Source organism: Mycteria americana, chromosome 2 (genome assembly GCF_035582795.1).
Source record: "Mycteria americana isolate JAX WOST 10 ecotype Jacksonville Zoo and Gardens chromosome 2, USCA_MyAme_1.0, whole genome shotgun sequence".
In the NCBI taxonomy this organism is placed as follows: Eukaryota; Metazoa; Chordata; class Aves; order Ciconiiformes; family Ciconiidae; genus Mycteria; species Mycteria americana.
This window is the reverse complement of record NC_134366.1, coordinates 47,278,776-47,302,668: the sequence shown is the minus strand read 5'-3', so window position 1 is coordinate 47,302,668 and position 23,893 is coordinate 47,278,776. Positions and strand designations below refer to the sequence as shown.

The 23,893-nt window shown below is 37.1% G+C and overlaps 1 protein-coding gene across 4 annotated transcripts in view; it reads left to right on the top strand.

Moving 5' to 3' along the window:
- Positions 1–23,893, top strand: part of SNRK (SNF related kinase) — a 44,994-nt gene that overhangs the window by 4,170 nt on the left and 16,931 nt on the right. Inside the window, exons 2-3 of one of the 4 annotated variants that reach the window (XM_075493222.1) lie at positions 7,866–7,964; positions 9,406–9,995. The exons of 1 other annotated variant lie outside the window; for it this stretch is intronic. In XM_075493222.1, coding sequence (XP_075349337.1) covers positions 9,407–9,995 — 589 coding nt within the window. In that variant the 5' untranslated portion in view covers positions 7,866–7,964; position 9,406. Of the gene's footprint in view, positions 1–7,865; positions 7,965–9,301; positions 9,996–23,893 lie in introns of all 4 variants that reach the window. 2 more of the 4 variants (XM_075493221.1, XM_075493224.1) reach the window with 2 other exon arrangements.

Genomic DNA, 23,893 nt, shown 5'->3' with positions numbered 1-23,893 from the left:
AAATGTTAAGCCACACTGAAGTGTTCATTGATTAATGGTGGAATGTTTAGAGCTCCTGTTATCTTGGCTACACTGTCTGGCATGATAAAATTATGTGGTGATGTTAATAAATAGACATTTGGAAAAGGTGAAACAATTCTGAGAATTCATGAACATGGAGCAGATGAGGCGATTCCTCTAAAAGAGTCCAGATTGGTGGAATAGAAGTCTGAGTTGTCTGTTTTCTGCAAAGTTCCTGTGGTGAGTTTTCTGGAAATAAAGACGTCGTCTCCTGTCTAAAAGATAGTGATACCATCATGAATCACAATAATGTGACTTCTGTCTGATATGCAAAGTATTTCTTTATCAGTTTCATGTTCCTAGTTATTTTGGGGAAAAGAAAAAAGAAGAAAATATGATGAGATTTAGAATATTAAAGCCTTCAAGATGCTACTTGGATATTGCTTACCAAGCTTGGAAGAGTATAATGTTGGGCTAGGGAGTCCAACTACCATGAGTTCTCTGTTGCTTATAAGATGGTTGACTGAAAAGCTTGTTGGTTTCTGTGATCTTCAGACTTCTTTGATACCAGATCTTGATTGGTTAGGTTTATGATGTCTGTAACTAAGATACCCATGTTAATTTCCTGTAACTGAGGAGAAATTTTTCTTTCATTGGGAACTGCAAAACATGATCATTTCAATTGAAACTAACTTTATGTACCATGACATCACAGGGTCTGAACAAAGTTTTATAACTGATTTACAGATACAAAAAGAAAGTACTAGCAGATATAATAAAATTTGGAGCAAGTCCTTTTTAAAAGATGTTATCACATACTATTTGCAGAAGATAATTTAGGGGACGGCCATTTGGGAAGGTCTGGTATTCTTCTCTTCCTCTGCAATAATACTTTAAGAGCAGCTTTAGATCTTGAGTGGTGTATTGCTGAAGCATCTGATATGTGAACAGGGTGGTAGTGTCTGTATTACTTTTTTTATTTGTTTAGCTACATACTAGACTTCGAGAGTAGGCACAAGAGGAAAACAGAGACAACATGAAATAGCTTTTGGAGCTGTGGCTGGTGTGAGCACTGTAAACAGTATAAAGCTACTGCTGACTTCTCAAATCCATAGGGCAGATTGCATTTGTCTTGTGTAATACCTCCTCTTAGAAATGGAAAGTGCCTTGTGAACTACAGCGATTATCAGTGTGGTTATGGAAGTATCTTGGGCTTTTAACATGCTTCACAACCAGAGGCAGTTGGAAACAATGCCAGTGACTACTAATCATGGGTTTGTCAATGGATCATAGCTTGATCACTCTTAGCCCATCTGTCTTCTCAATAGCTTTGGTGTCTAGTCTGTAATCATAATCTTGCTGTTACTGCTATCTTGCTATTGCTTTGCAATAGATACCTGCTTCAGTGTTGTCTGTATTTTTTTCCTTATTCACCTACTTGTTGTGAAAGAAAAAGGAAATACACATTCTTGACTTTTAAAGTAGGGGGCCTTGAAGGACCAATTCAGATCCAGTGGCTTTTTTCACTTGTTTGTATTGAAGATGATTCTCACGAAGATGTCAACTATATAGTGGGGTTTCTACAACACAGTTCTGAAATTCTAGTTTGCTCTTTACTAGTGTTCTGCAAACCACTTACAGGTTAGCATTCTGCAAACCTGTGTGAAAGAGGGAAGCTTAAACTTTCCATGCTTGCTGTGACTGTTCTAATCTTCAAGAAAACAGGAAACAGCAATCTGTAGGTCTAAAAGTTTGCGAATTTCTTGTCTAAGAAATTGATGTATTCTTTAATTGACGATATCCTGAATCGTGCATCATATTTTTTAAGTTTAATTTTTCTCCTACATCGGAGCTGCCTCAAAGTCTTGCTCTTAGATCTCAGGTCATGCAGGCTCTCGTAATTTGCTGTTACAAAATAGTGTTAGTAACTTTTATTTCTTCTCAAATCTATAATGCTCTCCCCCTCCCATAACCTTTTGTTTATAGGTCCAGGAGCAATGTTTTATTAAGTTTATTGGCCTGCCAAATATTTTTGCTGCTGGCTGTTCACTGAATAATGGACCTTAGAGTTGAAGCATTCTTGTTAGCATTTTGTTTTTATTTCTGGATTCTAAGAAGAGTTAAGGCTAGGCATCAGTAGCTCTGATGCCTGTAATACCTTCTAAAATAATGAAACACTAACATTTCACTATGGGCTTCCCAAATGTTTAATGACAAAACTTTATCAGCAATTGGCAGCTCTTACATCTTTTCAGAGCAAAATTCTGAAGACTATTTAAAATTAGGGAATACCATTAAATTGTGCAGATTAATTCTTCTTTTTATGTTTGGAACGTAGAACTACTTGGTAACTCTTTGTCATTTTAGGTGTAGCCATGCTGTATGGTAGAGAGATTTGCTGATACATCTTGACATTTTACTAACGCAGTATAAAGTGGATGCTGATGCTGTGGGAGATGACAGTGAGGCCAAATATGAAAATAAAAGAAGTGCATGTACACCTTGAAAAATTTACTGTAGTGTTTTATTGTGGAACTTGCCAGGAGCAGGAGAATTTATGGGGTTTGTCATCAGTGAAGATATGCATGTATGCTGTCGTGCAGTCATGCAAACTGGAAAATAAGGCATTAGATAGCGTTGTGTATATAAGGGCTGAGTTGTAACACCGCTGCCCCTGTGTGTCGTGTTCCCCCCGCCCCCCAAGAATGCTGCATCTGCAAAGTGTTTGGCTGTAGGGCAGGTATAAATTGCTGTCGTTTCCTTTGAGTACCTTTGAATGATAGTTGTGAAAGCTTAGGTCACAGGAAGGTAGGGAAGAAAGGGCTTTGCTGACTGTGACACCTGTGTGTGGAGACAGAAGGGGAATAGAGGTTCTTGGGGTCTTAACTCCCATATTGTGTCTTGAATATTCAGGGAATATTGGGCAGTATGAGGCTTAAGTTTCAAACACTCTGGAGGAATTGAGTCGTGACTAGTTTTCAGAGCATGTGGTATGCATTAAGTGTGTATGTTCTTCACACTTCACTCTTGCAACACTTTGTACCTGTTTGTAGTGTGTTGGCTCTCCCTTATATAAAAGGAAAGGTGATCAAAAGCCCTGTCAGGGAAAGCAGATTGACACACTGGTGAAGGTGTAACACATAAGTAGTGGCTCATATAGTAACAAAGATAGACTGGTTTTTTTTAAAGGCTCATGGGTTAGGCTGTGAAGCTATCTTACAGTAGGATAGCAGATAAAAATTGTGTTGTGGTTTAGCCCTAGCCGGCAACTAAACACCATGCAGCTGCTCACTTCCAGGGAGAATTGGAAGAGCAAAAGTAAGAAAACTCATGGATTGAGATAAGAACAGTTTAATAATTGGAACAAAATAATAGTAATAATAATAATGAATTGTAATGAGAAGGAAAACAACAAGAGAGAGGAACAAAACCCAAGGGAGGAAAAAAAAAAGTGATACAACCGCTCACCACCCGCCAACTGATGCCCAGCTAGTCCCCGAGCAGCGACCGCTACCCCCCGGCCAACTCCCCCCAGTTTATATACTGGGCATGATGTCATATGGTATGGAATAGCCCTTTGGCCAGTTTGGGTCAGCTGTCCTGGCTGTGCCCCCTCCCATTTTCTTGTGCACCTGGCAGAGCATGGGAAGCTGAAAAGTCCTTGACTAGTGCAAACACTGCTTAGCAACAGCCAAAACATCAGCGTGTTATCAACATTATTCTCATACTAAAATCCAAAACACAGCACTATACCAGCTACTAGGAAGAAAATTAACTCTATCCCAGCCGAAACCAGGACAAATTGATAGGAAATATTGGGGAAAAAATGAAAAATTATACTTGCACAGTTTGTATACTGAGTTGATATTTCCTTTGGTTTGCTCTCAGGTGCTAATGATTTGTACAAATTGCTTTCAGAGTAAAAAAATTGCTTCTGGATCTCTGTGATCAGTTTATGTCAAATTTTGGTTTGCTGTTTCTAGGAAGAATAGCAACATAAGTCTCAACATATAATTATGTAGTAAATAAATAATTGGTATAGATACTGTTATTCATCTGAGACAAAAGAAAGCAAAAGGAGAAACAGGGTGAAACTTATTTAGTCCATTTTGTGGATGTGTATAATATGTACATCCACTGAACTGGTCATCCTAAACTCCTGTTACAGAAAATGAAAATGTGTGCTTTTAAGAAATGATTCATTTGCTCTATTTAGCTATCTCCTTTAGGGTGCAATTTGTTTTATCATAGACTCTTATCTGTGTTGACTGAATCTCCATTTATTGTGAAGGGAGACAGGAATGGTTAGCTGTCTGTGGACAGAAGAGTCCCAGTGTAGATTGCTTCAGCTTTTATGTCTGTTAGCTTGATAACGCAGGGAAGTTTTTGCGTTGACAGTATTATAACATTTCGTTGAAATGGGACCTTGAATCTTCATTTTCTAAAGTAAGAAGCTGATACACACATTAAGGTAAGATGAATTAGGCTGGTCTTACATGTCATGTGTAATCTAATGAAACTTTGTGGACAGGATGAATTGCTTAAAGAAAAACTAGTGTCTCTGAAACATGCTGTTTTTCTAAACAGATCTGTTAGATGGTTGAATCGCAGTACTGTTGTTAAGCCTCTTAATAGGATACATGTGATAGTACAAAACGGCTTCTGCAGATCTCCATTACAGAGGCTGTTTGCAGTATTTTGTGGGATAGGATATATGAGCTTCTGTGGAAGGAAGGATCTGTTCTGAATCTATTTACTGGTAAATGTCTACATTGCATAAAATGAGTATCGGGGGCGTAGCTGAATTCTGGTATAGCTAGGGAAAACTGCATTTTTAAAACCATAATTAGCCACATGGATTAAATGCTGCTAATGGTTAGTAAGCTCACCAACAAGAAACCCCAAACTCTCTAATGCTGAAAAATGAACTTATAAAGGACTTGAGATAATGTGAATTAAAAGAAAGACAGGTAAATATTTTCTGTGATATAACTGTCTCTTAAATGTTTTTCCTCAGGCTGTTGTTTGGCTTGCTGGCAAAGTATGGCTGGTTGAAATTTTGATTGTCAGATGCTGCAGTTTGCAGCTCCTTCATTTGGTAAAAATGCTCAAGAGGTCACATTGTAAATGGATCGCTGAAATGATCTGTCATTAGAACTAACCCTGTTTTGGAGCGTGATGGCAGTAGATGTGTTAAATCTGGAAGTTTTGGGTGATTCCATTTATAGTTAGCCCTAAAAGTGTTACTGATGTAACTAAGGAGACAGCTGCAAAGAAAGGGTCACAAAGAGGCTTCAGCTCGAAAGCTGGTACCTTGTGAAACTGCACTCTTAGTTGATCCTTAAGTGCTTTCAAAATTCTGCTTTCTTACTCTAGAGAGAGACTGAGAAAAAGAAACTACTTCTCTGAAAAGCATTGGTATAGCAACTGTGATCCTTTAGGTAGCATATTTAAATTGTCATCAAGGTTTGTATCTATATGCACTATGACAGTTTCGCATCCATTTGCTACTACTGAAAAATTCTTAACTTTGGTATGTTCACTTCAAACTGTGTGTACATCTGAGGTCCTTGTGTCTCTGAAGATTTATTTTAAAACCACAGAATGAAAAGTTAGTTGGTCTGTTATTGTGGAGACTTTATGTTAAATTGTTAATGAATCTGCATTAATTTTATTTCAGCTAAGGAGGCTGCAACATTAGTAAGCATAGTTTATCTTCAATTTCTGTAAGCTTTTATCCTATTGATTACTGTCTGATGTATTTCTCCATGGCTTAAGCATAACTGATTTTTGCTGGAATTTTGTTGACAGGTTGATGTTTATGTGTATTCTGTCATTTAGAGAAATCACTTGTTGAGTTTGTACAAAGATGGCTGAGAATGTGCCAAGTGAACAAAATAATTATGTATAAATCTTTCCTTACTGCTGAGTGTTGTAGTTACTTAAATTCAGACAAGTTACATGCTGTTACATCTGGCTGGGTTTGCTCTCTCCCTTTTGCTCTGCCAGGGATGGAACCTTCTTGAATTTAAGAAAGAAAAGCTAAGTCAAAATTGACTGAGGCTTTTTTACCTCCATCTTCCTTACTTCTTCCAGTAACAAAACTTTGGTTTTGCCATGCACTAAGAAAGCTCCATCTTGTGTGCAGGTGTTGTTTTTGAATCCAAGACTTAGCAGAAAATCTCTCGTAAAACCATGTCTCCTCCTCAGAGAGTAAAGGTGTTTCATGATCTGGGCCAGATTTGTAGGATGTGATGAATTTTGTGTGAATAGAGATGTAAATCTTGAGGTTTGACTTAACATTCAAGAAAGAAATGGTCCGTAAAAACTTGAGCACTGGAGTTTGTGTTATTGGTAACTTCAATTGCATAGGGAATGGCTGTCTGTTTGGGTTTTTTGACACAACTTCTACATTTGTTTTTTTTATAATTTAAGGATTCTAAAACTCTTAGGTAGTTTAGCATAAGGTATTGACTACAGGATGCATTATGGGTAAAACAGATTTGTAAGGAGGGGTGATGTCCTAGTGGCAGTTAAAAAAAGTTGTCTTTGTAAGTTTGTGTGCTCTTCTTTCTTTTTATTTTATTTCTTTAATCTAGGAGCAGTGAAGAGTCTGATTAGGGTGCTGTGGAGACAGCAGTTCTATAAAGTGTGGTTAGTTGGTTGGTTTTTTTTTTTTTAATGCTTGCAATCCTTTTAGAGACTGGAGTTGCACAACCACATGGGGCACAGCTGATTAATAGCTCCCCTGTTGTTTCATACAGGTTAAGGTTGGGTGACTTATGTGTGTATATGGACTATTTTTCATTAGCCTGCATTTTGGGGGTTGGGTCAATATGATGGAACATTATACAACTATAATAAAGCATTACATGAAAACATTATGTCAGTGCTCAGTAGTAGTCAAAAAACCCCCAAATTGGCCTAAGAAGGTAGTATAGAACAAACCAGACAATGTGTAGAGAAAGGTGAGAAGAATGCTAAAGCCTGTGGAATAACCTCTGTAAAAGGAATGACAGACTAGGACTTGAACAAGATTGAACTGAAGCTAGGAAGGGAGGAAGCTAAAACTGTGAGTTGCTTGAGGCAAGGTAAATAGAGTATGATAGTTCTTGTTTTGGAACAGACAGTGAATGAGAAGGTACACAAATTATCAGAAGATTAAAAACAAGAGGAAGTGGTTCTTCTCACAGCACATAGTTAAGCTATTAAACTCCTTGTTACAGGATGTTTTTGATACTAAAAATTCACATGCTTTAATAAAGCACCTGCCCAGTTCCACAGGGAGGGGTGGGGTGGAATCCATCAAGCATTATTAAACACAAAGCCACTGCTCTCTGATGTAAAGAAGTTTTTGAATCTCTTAAGGAGAGTTTCATTATTCATCGTTATGTTTGCCATTGTACTATGTTCTTGCCTATGCATCCTCTAATGGTTACTTACCAGGTAGGAGAGTGTTTAACGTGGGCATTTGGTTTAATGTAGCATGTTCTAATCTAGTTTTGTACTTTCTGGAATAAGGATGGGATGGTATTATGTGGTTAATTGGGAGCGGTAGGGGAAACTTTGTAAGATGAGCAGTGTGGGATGTGTTGGGAAGCAGATACGCCAACCCCAATTTTGATACTATGGCATCTTGTAGTGAAGTGGAGTAGTTTTTGGAAGAGCATCTGAAACATAGTGCTTAGTAGCAGAATGAAAGGGTACAGTAACAAAAAACCCAATGAAGTTTTTTAAAGCTTGATTATTATCTTTAAAGAAAAACAAAACCCCAAACCCCAATGTTTATATGATTGTTACTTATCTTGTTCCTTGTTGAAGTTATGAGCTTTCAGAAGCTGATTGATTTAATTCAAATTTTGCAGGGGTGGAGGTCTCAAACTGAATTCCCACGGACTTTGTGGAAGTAGACAGCTGGATAGAGAAGAGGTTATACCATGGCTCCAGCTGAGAGAAGCAGTAAGGTGAGCTTGTTAAATGTCAGAGAATCCTCATAAGACCCCCAACCTTGTAATGGAATCCAGATGAAACCAGGTTCATTAGCTTCACTGCCTATGAAATAGCTGGTGTAGCAGGGAGAGTTTTTATTCTGGTGCTTATGTTTTCAACTTGAGAAACTAATGTAAGGGGCTGTTTGTTTGCCAGCTTCCTTTTCAAAGATTTTCTTTCTGAAGTTCAGTTTTGAAACTGAAAATATATTCTAAAGAGCTATTTTTTCTGTATTTTATTGAGTTGGCAATAAGACATCTAATTTTCATATTTCTAGCTACTTTGCACTCAAAGTGGGAGAAATTATTAGCTTTTTGATAGCTACAGATTTTTATTTAAACAATCTGAGTTAAAGATGCAGGAAAAGTTTTCTGGGAGGTTTTGTGTGTGGGGAAAAAAAGGCAATGGGACATAAGACCTTCAAAACCAGGTTTGAATATGAACGTTTTAGAAGTTGGATCTTATTTGCTTAAATGCCAGATTAACTGGTAAGCAGGAGTTCAGCACAAATAAGCTGAACTCTTGAGTTCTCTCCCCTTCCTTCCCACTCTTCTTCCCCTTCTCCTGACTCATTCCCAGGACTGCTGAACATATGCAGCCTACATGCAAACTTTTTATCACCAGTTTTTATAACTCCAGTCAAAATATTTAACAAGACATTTTATTTAGCACTAAGAGTACATCCAACCCAAATGTTTCATTTCAGCCTGTAAAGCTTTGTTCATTTGTTGTAATTACAGTATTGATTGGTAATGTTCAAACTAATTAGAGTAACAAAATTAAGTCTTGTACGTCAGTCTGAGCTTTGCTAAACAGGAAGCTGTTAAAAGGGAGGAGGTAAAAGTCGAAAGTCATGCCATCAGAACTTTGTATTAGAGCTGTTTCATGCTGCAACATGACAGAATATGCCAAAAATAAGATAAACCAAGCGTGTTCCTCTTGTCAATGTTCTGTGCAGCCCAGCTGATTTCTAATGTAGCTGGGAAAGTTACAGATTTCAGCTTTGCCAATTCTAACAGTCCTTATAACACTGATTTCAAGTGTTGCTGGCAAAGTTTCTAACTCAAGAACATGAAGGCCACTGAGTTTCAGAGAAGTTTTCATTATTGCGCTGTTGAAATTCACTTTCTTCAACCATACTGATAATGTGATTTCAGAAATCTGTTGGTTACCACAGCATGGCTTATCAAACCCTTTGCAAAAACCCCTGAAGAATTTAATAAGTAATTTGTAGTAATGTGCCAATGTAACTTTAGGATAATAATTTTGCTTATTTTTATACAAATATATAATCTTGTCTCTTTATTTTTAGGTATGCTGGGCAGTGACAATGGACTATTTATTTGCATCAGATACTCTTATATGAAAAGATCACATTTCCAAAGAGCTTAAATATTATTTCATCTTCTGAAACAGAATGGCAGGCTTCAAACGAGGATACGATGGAAAAATCGCAGGATTGTATGACTTGGATAAGACTTTGGGCAGAGGCCATTTTGCTGTGGTCAAACTTGCTCGGCATGTCTTTACAGGTGAAAAAGTAGCAGTAAAAGTAATTGACAAGACCAAACTGGACACTCTAGCCACTGGACATCTTTTTCAAGAAGTTAGATGCATGAAACTAGTGCAGCATCCCAATATAGTACGGCTCTATGAAGTGATTGACACCCAGACTAAGCTTTATCTTATCTTAGAGCTAGGTGATGGAGGAGATATGTTTGATTACATCATGAAACATGAAGAAGGTCTGAATGAGGATCTAGCAAAAAAATATTTTGCTCAAATAGTTCATGCTATATCCTACTGCCATAAACTGCATGTAGTTCATAGAGACTTAAAACCAGAGAATGTGGTCTTCTTTGAAAAACAAGGACTTGTGAAATTGACTGATTTTGGCTTCAGCAACAAATTTCAGCCTGGAAAGAAGCTCACCACAAGCTGTGGATCTCTTGCATATTCTGCTCCTGAAATTTTACTTGGGGATGAGTATGATGCACCAGCAGTGGGTATGTCCTCTTTGAATTCAACCAGTAATCTAAACTTAAGTACCATGATGATGTACCACTGTTTTCTGTTGCAAGATAATGCCATATGTGGAAGCCAGCTAATTGGCAAGAAATAATATTATAACCTGGATGGGTTATGGATGAGCTAATGCTGGACCAGCTCTGTTTGCAGGAGCTACTCAAACATTCTCAAAAATGGTTAAAAGTTATTTTTGTATGAAATGATGCAATTGTATATATTGTAATTAACTTTTCTATTAATAATAATGTGAATGCAATGTGTATATTTGTACTTGCTTTGTCAGAGGACCCATCTCCTTTTCAGAGAAGTGCCCATTTTTAATTTATTTTTAACATTACCCCCTCACCCCCCAGCTACCTAGTGATTTTCTTTGCTCAGTTTCATTCCTACATGGAATGACATATAAGATAAGAATGACATTGAGCCCAGGCTGCTTACATGTTCTGCTGCAAGGTGGTAGGAATCCATTTTTAATAAGTACTATCTTGGCTATCGAAGGAGGAGACAGAAAATTAAGGAAGGCTTGAACTCCCTCTTCTCCTTCTCTGCCCTTTTCTTGTCTGAGAACTGAAAGTAAGGGGTGACTTCCCAGTTGCTCCCAATTGTTTAAAAGCAAGAGAAATAGTAATGTGTAAATTAGTCTTCATGTTTCTAGCTGGAAAATGGAGTGTGCTAGACAGACTACTACAGATAATTCTGTTACTTTCTCTGTTAGGTCTACTGCATATGCTATTAGAAGTAACTTAGAGGGATTTTTACAATAGCTGTAAATGTTGATAGAGTCACTGAATAATGTCCTGTAGTCATACAGATTGCTCATATCTCTTAGTTGAGGCAGAACTCACTTCTCCAACAAATTTAGGTACATATAATTCCAAATGTTGCTTCAAAAATAGCTTATTGTAGTCACATTGTAGCCTCTTGTTCTTGTGTGCCCAGTATCTGATACTTTTATTGTCCTAATAACACTCATTAGGACTCTGTACACAGCTGTGTGTGTGTTTTGCAATGGTTATAGTTTAAGACTGACTTGTCCAATTTTTTGCTAATTTACCTGAGGAAAATGATCAGCTAACTTTGTATGCTGACAAGGTATTCCTGCACACTGAACTAAAATTCTTGCGTTATTTTTAATATAAATATTTTTAGCTAGTAGATCTTAGGGTCTTTGCTTAAACATTTGACTGTCACTTTATGTCTTCTAACTTTGAATAGATATTTTATGGTGGGTTTTCTGGACTTGAAAGTACTTTCTCAAGTGTGCTATAATTGGGAATTTTAGATGTCTATGCTATTTGTGGTTTTGCCATTCCATGTTGATGCTACAATGATGCTTGACAAAATTACTTCTATTTAGAGTCAAATGTTCTAGATGAGTTGGTTCTGGTTTTATTAGTGGCAAACTAGAGATCCTAACTCCTGAGTTCTGTGTTCTTCTATGTCTTTTTATTTTGAATTTCCTGAAGCACGAGTGTCATTGATTGCAGTGGCCTTCGAAACTAGGTGGAAAAGTGCATTTGCTAAATATTCTGTACAGTGCCTTATGTGAATTATTTCTTGAAAAATGGAGTAGCAGTCAAATTTTGGAGGATGAGCAAAAAATGAAGTTTTGATATTGCTGCCCAACTGAAGATGCTTGGAAGGAAGAAGGTGTATGGGGATTAATGGGGGGTGGGGACAGGGGGCATTAGGAGCATTATGACCAGATGGTCCAAATTGAATTATAGCCTTAACAAAGCACACTTTGGACCTCTTAATGATGCATGTAAGAATGGTGGCATCACATAAAATGTTTCTTAGAGGACTTTGTAAGCAATTATGTAGGTAAACTTCTGAATAGTACTAGAAGAAAATGGTTGAATGGATTCAGAGAGGGGGAGGTCTGGCTAATAGAGTGGATTGATGTGAACAGTAGAAAAAAATAGAAAAAATTAATTTCTCCTAGCTGATGTTTAAGGATGCTGGTTAAGTTCTATTTCTGAGAATATTTAAATACAAATCAGTGGTTAGTTTTTGCTTACTTACTCGCCAGTGTACTGTCTCAGTTACTGGATACTAGAACTTCTCCTATTCTAGTTGACAGATTGCAGTGCTTGTATTCTAACTTTTTTAGTGGCACGGTTTTAATCACTTTGTAATGTACTAAGAAATCTCTAAAGTACTGTCAGTACAATAGTTACAGAATAATATCAAAATTTACTACGTGTTGCCAATATGATAATGACCTTGAAGAGTCTGGATTTTCCTTTTCTAACTGTGGGTAAAAAGGTAAGATACACTATGTAAGGTTTCTAAGTATGACTTATTTGTGTATTTTACATGCAAAGATTGTGGGGAAAAAAAAAAAGAAAAAAAATTAGGGTCATCTTTTAAAGCCCTCCTTCCCCCAAATGGAGTCTTAAATGTAGAGTCTTAAAAGAATATATGTTTAGGAAATTTATCACTAACCATGTAATTATGCAACTGAGAAATCAGCTTGTGCAAACCTTTTTTAACCTTTAAAGATAAACTTTCAAGCTACGATGAGGTCATACTTGTGGACTGGAAGTGTGTAAATTTGGAAGTAGACATTTTCAAAAGAAGAGAAATTACATCAGTTACATTTTGATGCTAGTAATGTGCAAGGTGTATATATAGCCTGAAATAGTGGTGAAGTGCTGTGAACTCATTCAGCTATCGGCTATTAATATCACAAGAATAATGACTGACAATGGCAAAGATTTTTTTTTCTAGTTAGGATGAAATTACATTGTAGCTGAACCAATCTAAAAGCTAGTTGCTTATGAGAAAGGAGGTCATGCTTTCTCCAGTGCAGCTACATGGTCCTGCCCCTTTGTGAACATCTGACCACTTGAAAACCAACTTAATTTACTAAAATGCCAAATTAAAAAAGATTGCCCTGCTTATAGTCTGTGCATGTTAAGGTACACTTGCATTCATTATAATATTTTAAAACCCCCACACCTGTTTTCATTTATCCAGAATTGTTGTTGTATTCACAAAAATAATTGCAAGAAAAATTGATCAAGATATATGATGGGGTTTTTTGCCAAAGACCTTTGCCACAAACATGGCTTCTCTGATGTCTTATGAATAATATTAGATGAGTATATAAAGGAAAAGACTTTACGTTTTCTTGCTACAAAGAGCTGAAATATTCAGGACAAGTATTTTATTAAGTTACAGGCTTAAATATAATGGAAAAGCTTGTTTTATGAAAAGGTAACTGTTTCAGCTAGTTTAGGGATTAATCTTCCCTTTGTGATGCTACTTAAAAGTTTTCACACTTGAAAAGACAATAGTTAATTTAGGTCTCATTTTCTTTTGTGTTTAAGGCTGTAGTTAAAATGATGCAAGAGGAATATTAGGCAATGATCATATGTTCCCAGGGCTTTTCAAAAAGCTGAGTGAGTTAGATAATGAGAAGTTCTGTTGCTTGTAGTTTCCCATGTTTTTTTCCACACTTAATTAAAATTTGTTCTAGTCAGAGGAAAGTGAGAGGACTGTTATAAAGTTCATTTCATAAATCAAATGGACATATTTTAGATCAGACAGTTTTGTCTAGAGCAGTGGTGTAATCCAGCGAACTCCAGCAGTATTGAAAAGTGGGTAACTGCAGATGAGAGAGAATAAAGCATGCTTCTGGTAATACTTTTCCTTTTGCTCTACCAGCATCAAGAGAGATTGGATGATTGAATAAATAGAAATACTTCTTTCCTAGGTGCTAAAGTTTAATTACGGTTTTTCAGATTAGTTGATTTTTCAGAGGAGAGCAAGTTCTATTTTAACTGCTTGGCATCTCTACGAAGTATTAAGTGCTGTGTAGGCTACAGTAATTCTGGAAGACGTTGACACTTCTGATAGGTTTTTATTATTGTAGTCGGGTATTCTGTATGTGATTTTGTAGATGCATGGAAACATTTGAAGAGTAAATTAATCCTTCTGGGGATGAGAAATGGGCAAATTCAGATTGTAAGATTGGGATTGTCTATTTAGCACAGTTGAGCACAGGCCTCTAGAATGGTACTGTGATGTACAAATAACATTGTAGGTATCATCACAACTATTTAGCATTGCAGTCTGTCGTCACAGCAACACCAAGAGAATAGTGGCAAGATGTTCCTCATAAGACATGACTAATAAGAATATTATGGTTACTGTAGCTCAGCGCTAGTCAACTGGCAGTTTGTAGTCCAAATCCAACTGGCTGCCTTCTTGGAAGTTGCAGGGGCCAACCACTTGGATAGCATTCATTACTTTAGTAGTTATATGCTGGCTTTCTTGCACAGCTCTGACCTGGATATCTTCTGACAATATAGTAAGATGATAATGGATGTATATATTCATTATCTAGTCATGTATTTAGGAAATATATTATTCCATTATTAAAGGAAACCAAGGGTTTGTCATGCATACCTTTACCTTTCCTGAGATGATTATAATGCTTTTAGACCTGCTTTGTCTCTGTTGGAATGATCCCAAATTCTTTTATTTTGTTTTTGCGTCAAGCATTTGCAAGGGCTTCTTACTTGCATATAGTGGTGCTGGAGTGTGTTTGGTCTTTCAAAGCTTCAGACGTGTTTACCTGGTGCTTGAGCATGGCTAAGTAGCCCCGATGACCTTATCTGGCCTGTGCAGAGCTAGTTTTGATGTTTCTGCATGTGTGTAGCACTTTATTCACAAACTGAATGACTAATGTAAGCATAATGGCCAGTGGGTATGTACAGTAACCTTTTATACTATAAAAATGCTGAATATAAGATGTGACGGACTTGAGTTTAAAAAAAAAAAAAAGTGGTAAGATACTTGCAAACCATATATGGTGTTGAATCATTTAGCATACCTGACAGCATTTTGGAGTTTCAGTATGCTCAAAATCAGATTACAGCCAAACTTGACAGAAATGAAAAGCAAAAATTCCTACAAAAGCTTTTCACTGATTGGTTTGTTTTGAAAATTTCCCTTTTTAATGTTGTATTGCAACACTTTAGAAGATTTATAGTTAGATATATTATGGAATGAGCTTGAAGGTGTAAGGGTATGGAAAACTAAAAGAGTGTAATACTTAGCTGTTTCCAGCATAAGAAGTCTTCCCCTTCAGTTTTGCTTGTGTCGGTGCAGAGCTACCCCTTCTCATGTGCTGCACTCTGTTGCGTGGCTGACCGTTTGAACTGATTTTATCAGCTAATTTGACTGAAAACTGTTAACTTTTCTGCAGGCTTAACTTCTGCCAGGTTAGCAGAGCTGTTTGTTCCCTTAGCACTGAGTGGAAGAACTGGTGCAAAGGAGGTGAAGGGAGCATGCAGCTTGGACTAGAGTTCTGGGGGAAGGTGGTAGGACCTGCCCCTCTTCTTTGTTTGCAAGTTTAGGTTAGACCAACTCGGCCTAGCTCACTTATGTTCACCTTCCATGTAAGAGAAACTAATTTGACTGAAATTTCTCAAGTATCATTGCCAGTGCATTTTTAAGAGAATTGTGTGCTCTACTTTTCCAGCTTCAAATGTTTTTTGAAGCAAACCAGAAGGAATGGATGCGAGTACCTTGTGTATTTCAGTGTTGGTTTCTCCTCCTGTGTACTTGTGTTAATGGCCATGCTTTTCTGCCTTCTCCCTGCTGTGCTGTGTATCTCGCACTGCTGAAAAAAACTGAGTCAAATTTGAAAAATTACCAGAAATGAGCTTTTTATACTTTTTAGAAGGGGCAAATGTAGGGAACTGGTTGTAGAATACTTTTAGAAAGTTTCAATCTTGAGGCTAGTCATGTCATGTTAACAAAGAATGTATTTTTAAGTTCTGTGGCAATTTGTATGCAGGTAGTAAAATTTATTTTTATTGAAAGGGGAGTCCAATTTTTATGTAGTATGCTATCCTTTGATTCTACTTTTTTTTTCCCCTCAATCTAATTACTTTGTTGACAAGAACATACTTTTAATGCCTCAAATTATTGAGGGTGTTATGCTACAGGTACCAGAGCCTTGTATTCAGAAGTGAAGTTATGATGTGACAGGGCTGGAATGAAGGGTGGGAATCTTATCCTGATGACTTCTCAGTAAATCTGTGCCGGCTAATACTTATGAAGTATAATTTATGTTCCATTCTGGATTACTTATGCACAATTTTTAATGCATTCACCAGTAAACTGCTGGGTGAAGCAAAGAATAATTTATCCAAGTGAAACTACAGAGGAGAAGCTGTCAAGATAGTCTTCAGTAACTACCATATCAGCTAAACTGTAACTTAAGTATAGGGATGTTTCTTAGTCATCTTGCTGTGTTCATGGGAGAACTGTTTTCATAATATTTCAAACTGCTGTTGTGGAGCAAGATTTCATTATGATAAATAGATCTCTGCAGCCAGGAAGCTTCATTTCATGTGTCTTGCAAGCAAATATTCAGATTACTTATGTTCAGTCCAAGGCTGACTAATTTGGCAACACAGATCTGGTGGGACCTAAATCAATGATGTACTACTTAGTTATAAACCAGGTGCTCAAGTTTTGCATTCATGTGTAAAGCTGTACAAAGATGTTAATTTTTTATAAATAATGTACAAACTATACATTTTACAGCTAAAACATTTAGGAAAAGATAGTTGATCAGAAAATATTAAGGATTTCTTAGATACCAGGAGCAAATTGTCTTTAGTATTTATATATAAAAGACCAAAGGCATTGCAGTGAAACATGTATACAAGCTGTATGTGCTGTATAAACTTTGACATGTCCAATGATTTTGAGAACATGTTCTATACAGAGAAAAACTTCCTCTACATTTAACTAATTAATACTGTTTTTTATCCTCGCTAATTATTTTCTGGAGTAGTAGTATTGGAAAGTCAGTTCACGCAGAAAATACTGGTTTTGTTTGTGTTTTTAATGTAGATTCAGTAACTTCTGAAATGTGGCTAAGCAACAGAAGCCGAAGGAGAAAGAATGCATTTCTAAATGCAGAATTGATGAATCAGAGTAAACCAGACTATTTTGGATAAAGGCAGTGGCATGTGTTCAGTAAGACCTCTCAATGGTGGTGTTTTTTGTTAAAATATCCTTACTGAAATTTGAGATGCAGTAGTTACTAGAAAATAAAGAACAACTATTTGTCTGTATTTTAATAGTTTTATGCAACCAGCAAAACCAATGCTATTGTCTTCAGGGAAAAATAAGTACTAGTTGCCAGATTGAATGAAAATAAGAATCGCTTCCAAAGTTAAGACTAGTTACTGATGATCATGTCTTAGTCAAATAAAATAACATATATAGAACAGACTGTTTCATCAGACAGATAAGCTAATTATGAAAATAATTTGCTAAATGCCATTTGCTATTTATGCTCTTTTTTGGAGGGATGGGGGAAGGAAAAGATTTCTCCTAATTCTGTTGTCTGCTATGTGTTCTAATAGTAACTTTAATTGGATTTGTAGTGCTTTAAAACAAGGAGAAAACCCAGTTCTGCCTGTTAATTTTGAAAATGTTAGCATTGATTGCAGTTGATCTCTTCCTCGGCCTTGTGCAAGGGAAAAATAAATCCCATTTTGCAAAGCCAAAAAAAAAAAGCTAAATTCAGAGATGCCACCGTCTGTTAAGACTAGAGAGGTCCGTACACAAGTTTATTCAAAACCTTTTTCCTGAAAAGTTAAAGAATGGAAGAATAGTTCAATAAGCTAATAACTGAGTATCTACAAAGAAGTAATCTTTGTTCTTTACCCATACTCTTCAAACTTTACAACTGGTCCAGTTTGAGCATCTTTCAGATTTGCCAGCAGTCTGTGCACGTGATAGTGCAAAAATACTTACAATGCTTAGAAATGCTGAAATTGTTAAAACAGTTATTCTATACTATCTTGCTACTGACTTCTTATACAAGGGATACAACTTTTTTAAAGCTTTTTAGCTTATGCAGGGGTGGAAATACTTTTCTTATTCTCCTTTTGAAGCACAAGTGTATCAACAATATAACAGGCACCATTCAAACAATTCAGTAGTATGATACCAACTTTTATCCTTTTATACTGTAGTATGTAATCTTTCATCACTGTTTTTAGAAGTCTCATTTTCTGCAGTGTTTGACTTGTCATATGATTTTTTACTCTTAAACTGTGTTTTGGTTCTTCAGACAATTATGTGAAGCTGTGCTATAAATTTGATTTTTTCATTCTGTTTTCCATAGTCTATGCTGTGAACAAGAGCTTCAACTTGCAACAAGCATGCTTACCACTGTTATCATTGTGAGTTATCAGGCTGTACCTACTCCTGAGCCCAATGAAAGTTCCACCCCTAAATTCTAATCCAAATAAAGTAGTTCATGATGGGGTTTTGTGTCTGAGTTCAAAATAGCAGTCTTCAGATACTGCCCAGTTCCTGCCTAGCCCTGAACATGCCCAGAGTGGAGATGCTGATGGTCTTTACATTAGATTTTCATATTTAGATCTGCGTAGAAGAATTTGATATTGAAGTGCTGATGTGTTGAGTCTCTTTCAAGACTTGTCTTCAACAGGTTTCTATGGATTTGGCTTTCTTCCACAAATCTGCTCTGAAGAGGTTGTAGCAGCAGTGGTGATGACATTCTCTTTAATGTCTTAAGATAACGATTAGAGTAATTGCCCATGATGTGGGAAACTGGGGTCCATTTCCATCCTTCATTTATCCACAGTCTGTTGATGCTTCTGCAGTGGCAAAATAAACATGTAAACATTTCTGTCATCTCCATAAAAGTTGATTTGTTTTCTTTTTTGCTTATTAAGTGGCTTCTAGTGGAAGATAACTATAGTGTTCAGCTGTTACCATAAACATTCCAATGAGAAATGTATAAAACCTGGCTAAACTTACTCAATATTACAAATCAATTCTGAAGAAGCAGACTTTCTGTAGAAAGATCTGTCTTATCAACTGAGCAATATACACTGTGTAAACTGTTAAGCAGTTCTACATTTAAGTTAGGAGGAGAACAAATCTTGTTCCCATAAAGGTCTGAAATAAACAGCTTAAAGTAAATTGAGTCAGTTCATTAATGTAGTTAAATGTGAATGTGTTTGTTCCAAAATGAGTATATATTTTTAGCTGCTTAAAATCACAAATTTGTATAGCATATGCAAAGTGTGGCAAGTGTCTGACTGCTGAGGAATGGCAGAAATTTGAGCAAATATTAAGGTGTAAGGATCCACTATATCCCATAAATTGTAACTTTCTGAAATCAGTGGTGCTTATTTTAGGAGTAAATCAGGAACTTTAGAAAGCAATACATGGCAAATGAAATGGTGAAGCCCAGCTCGGTGGTTAAGCAGATGAATATGGATATCCTTTGTGCAGTGTACAAACTTGAACATAACAGATGTTTGACTGCCCTGTGTTTAAGACAGGCATAGCATAGACAGCTAATGACGTAGTTTGGTTTCTATGGCAGTGACTTCATGTTATGTAAGGAAGTTGCATGTACACAGCCCTGGTTGTCATGGTTCTGGGAATCCTGCTTGAACAGTCCTTTCCTGATCAACATTATTTAATGGCTTTAAAAACAATAAAATATTCTCTACTGCAGCTAGTTACTAGTGCTTTTAAAAGTCCTAATCTCTCTTATTTTATTCTTGTTACGGCAAGGCAGTTTCAAGTTACTAGTACCCAATTTAAAGGCTAAATTGCATCTTGAGATCTTCACCGTGCTTTTGATTTTGGCCACTGCAGTACACAAGTGTGCCTTCCTTCACCATGATAATTTGAAGTTTTCAGGTTATAAGCATGCTAAATTCATGCATTATGTCAGGCCTAAATTCTACTTTTCCACCCATTTTCTGCAGAGAGCAAATTAGGTGACCCTTGGAGGGGAGGAGAGGAGAAGTAAGCAGTTTCCATAAAGCCTTCAACTGCTAATTACTAAGAGTATTAAAAAAACTTGAAATTGTGAAAAATACATTCTTGTTTAAAACTGCTCTTCTCAAAGTGGGTCTCTGTAACCCTTTACTTCCCTGTGTTCCTTCAGTTAAGAGTCTCAAATCTGGAATTGGCACTGGCAGCTGAGTTCTGAGCTGTGATAAGGGAATATAGCTGCAAATGTATGCCGACTCATTGGCCCAAGCCAAGGAGTTTTGCTTACAAAACCTGCTCCTTTATCTGGTTAAACTATCCAGTAGTAAATTTATTACAATATCTAAAGATTTTGTCTAAAGCCTAATTATTTTTTTGAGCATTAACATAACACCATAGCTAATATATTATATTCAAATGGTATGCCAGGGGTGTGAAGGTGGAGGAGAGGCAGATCTCTGCAGAGTTCTTTACTGTGTATACTGTATGTCAAACCATATTTGCATTGAACTGAAGGTGAGATTTTTTTTTTTTAAATGGTGCCGCCCATTTAGCAGGTCTCAAAAAAGCAGTCTTGCTCTGCATTCAGATCCTGCCCCTATAGTTCTGTACTCTCCTTTGCTTTTTTTTTTTTTACTCTGGTGCTTCTGCAACCCTTTAGTGAACCAGTGCCATTCAGTGAATGGGTAAAAATGTAAATACATTGTCTTCTTTGCTTTTGACTATATATCTACAGCTTCTAATAATGTGTGAAAGCAGGAAACTGACTCAGCTAGGATTTTTCCCCTGAGTTGACCTAAGTTATATCAAATTAAGAACATACTATAAAGGCTGCCTTCACTAAAAAAAAGTATGTTTTTGCAAGTGTGTGGAGATCAAAAGAAAAACTTCTGTTCCTTTAAACTTTGAGTTATTTTTCTTCCTCCTTTTCCCAGTTATTAGGGGGTCTAATAAGAGATTCTACTTCTTTCTAGAAGCCTTGCTTTGATGAGATGTCAGGCTTGTATTTCATTGCTGCTCCAACAACTTTCTAATCTGCTCAGACAACTGTTTTGTCAAAGTTGATGCTTTTGATCAAATCAGATCATTAGATCTTGACTGAGGCTTTCACTCAGTTTGAGTGAAACCCTCTTTTATAATAGGGTAAGAACGCTCTTTGGGATTTAGAAATGGAAGATCACGGTGCCATTGTCTGCTCTGCTGGTGGAAGTGGTCTCCCCAGCAGAAAGAGTTATTCCCATTTTGCTACACCTAGTATGTGAGCAGAAATTGGCAATAGCAGGGTGCAACACAAGAATGGGCAGCATGTACTGACCAAGTGTTGATCAAAGCACTTGATCAGTTGAGTACAAACCATCTCCATCTTCCTTAGGTTCCTTGGGATCCAGAGGATAGATGAGTGTTCTCTAGAGCAGTGCTGATTATGGCAGCACAAAACAGTATGGTAACAAACATTCCTGTGTGTGGCTTTGTGTATTGTTTGGGGAAATACTAAAACTTGGTAAATAAGCACTATAATAAAATAATCTCTGGTTCTGCTTTACTGATTTCTCAGCCATGCTTAAAGATCTTGAGTTTTGCCCCTCTCAGCCAGATGGCACTATTCTGGAAACCAAGAATTTTCCCAAATGTACTGTGGTGGTTACGTTAAATGAGTGAAAAAAATTGTATCTTTAAAGAGAAGGCGGCATTTCCACTTCTTTCAATCTTTTTTGCAGTATATTTTCTGAATTTGAAAAATACGCAGCTATGGATCTCCAGTAGAGAAAAGTGGAAAGCGCAGATACAGGATTGATTTTTGCGTGTATAGAATGGCTTTAAACTAATAAATCAGGTGCAAATATTAGCATTTCTTATATATGTACCGTATAGTCATTTAACTGTTGATCTTGTAAATCTTTCAAAATGATATGTGGGTATTAACTCATTATTTTGGAATATCTGCTTTGAAGACTTCAGATTCTAAACCTTGAATTTTGAGTTAGGCTGAAGGCTAGCAAGCCAACATGTTTGAATTTACTTGCATGTTGGGAGTGTAGGTCACCTATTTAAACTTAGAAGAAATATTTAGAGATAAGTAAGACTTTTAAACCTCAAGTTTATGGATCCTTTTTACAAAGAGGAGATGATTTCCCCTTTTTGGTAGTGTTACCTATGTCAAACTATAAGTGGCTTCAAAACATGCAAAATAAAAACTTTATAATGCAAAACCCACAGGAATTTGTTTTCCTGGAAACTTAATTGCAGAGAGATCTGCCAGTAAAAATCCTATTTTTTTTTTAATTTCATCCAGCGTTGTGTGTGTCTTAGAAAAAGTGCCAATGTGAAATTTTGTGGTAGGTTGGGAAGGGCAAGATACTGTTGTTACTGTTCTTATTTTGTTTATGATTATATGCAGTTGTTGTCTGAATAATTGTGGTAGTTTGAAATATCAGTGAATAATCCACTTCTTGTATACCAGTTCCATTTTTCCATTGTTCTTGCAGGGTTTGTATATTTCAAATGACGTTACTTCGCAAATTCTGTTTAATGTTTCCTGTTTTCTCTCAGCTTTTTTTCACCACTTCCTCCACAGTTACCATCCTTTACACTGTGTTTGGTGTGAGGAGTGAAAAATAATTGTGTTTTATAGCCGAGTTGAGACAACCTTGTGCTGATTTAAATGGAGCGTTCAAGTTCTGTGTGTTCACACTCTCAATGTTACTTTAGTTCTTACTGTGCTGTGTCATGCTTTCATTTTCTCAAACACCTACAATGCACTGCTTCTCACGGCCAAAAGGAAGTATAGTTTTCCTGTTGGTGCTGCATACTCCAGTGAGGTACCTCTGAAGGTCATCTGGTGTAATCCCCCTGGTCAAGCAGGGACACCTAGAGCCAGTTGCCCAGGACCATGTCCAGATGGCTTTTGAATATCTGCAAGGATGGAGACTCCACAACTTTCCTGGGCAACCTGTGCCAGTGCTCGGTCACCCTCACAGGGGAAAAAGTGTTTCCTGATGTTCAGGGGGGAACCTCCCATGTTTCAGTTGGTGCCCATTGCCTCTTGTACTGTCACTGGGCCCCACTGGAAAGAGCATGGCTCCGTCGTCTTTGCACCCTCCCTTCAGGTGTTTGTATACCTCGGTAAGATTCCCCCCTGAGCCTTCTCTTCTCTAGGCTGAACAGCCCCAGTGCTCTCAGCCTTTCCTCATAGGAGAGATGCTCCAGTCCCTTCATCATCTTCATGGCCCTTCATTGGACAATCCATAAGGTCCAGGTCTCTCCTGTACTGGGGAGCCCAGAACTGGACACAGTACTCCAGGTGTGGCCTCACCAGTGCTGAGCAGAGGTGAAGGGTCACCTCCCTTGACCTGCTGGCAACACCCCTTCTAATTACAGTGATTCACAATTATGGTGAGTCATTAAGTGTTCTTTTTTTTTTTTAAATATAAACGCCCATAGATTGTTGCCTGGAATACTGGATGGCAAAACATAGGAGTGAGCTTGGCCATCACACTACTTTTCCAGTCAAAAAAAAGCATGAAAAACTTCTGCAAACACCTGTGACCCAAGATCTGTAAGGCTGATCTGGTTGCTTGCATGTAGGACAAAAGCTGCTGGAAGATTCACTAAGTAAGTTTTGTTACTTTGTTACTCACAAAAACTGTGAGTCTCTTTTTAGATGTGGCTGCAGTAACATGTACATTTTGTGTTGTGCCTTTACCTTTAATAAGGTGGCAACTTGCAGTTGACCAGAAAGAGAGCCGCCTTAAAGATGTTGCATCATTCATCAGGTTAGTTGGTTTGTTCTAGTTGCATATGGAGTTTCGAACAAGTGATTGGGTCTAGTTAAACCATGGCACAGAGAATAGACTAGGAAGCAACCCCTTGATTTGCGAGTCTGCGTATGAAGGGGCAAGACAGAACTCTTGAATGTGTGCTCTTAATACACCTACAGACATCCAAACACATCTCTCTTTCCATATATGATGAGAGACTTGCTATAATATGATCCTGGAGGACTTGTGAAGATGATCCCAAGATGACATCTGTCATGTGACCTAAGGTCTGCACAAAGTCTTCCAGTGATTTTTCTGTTTTC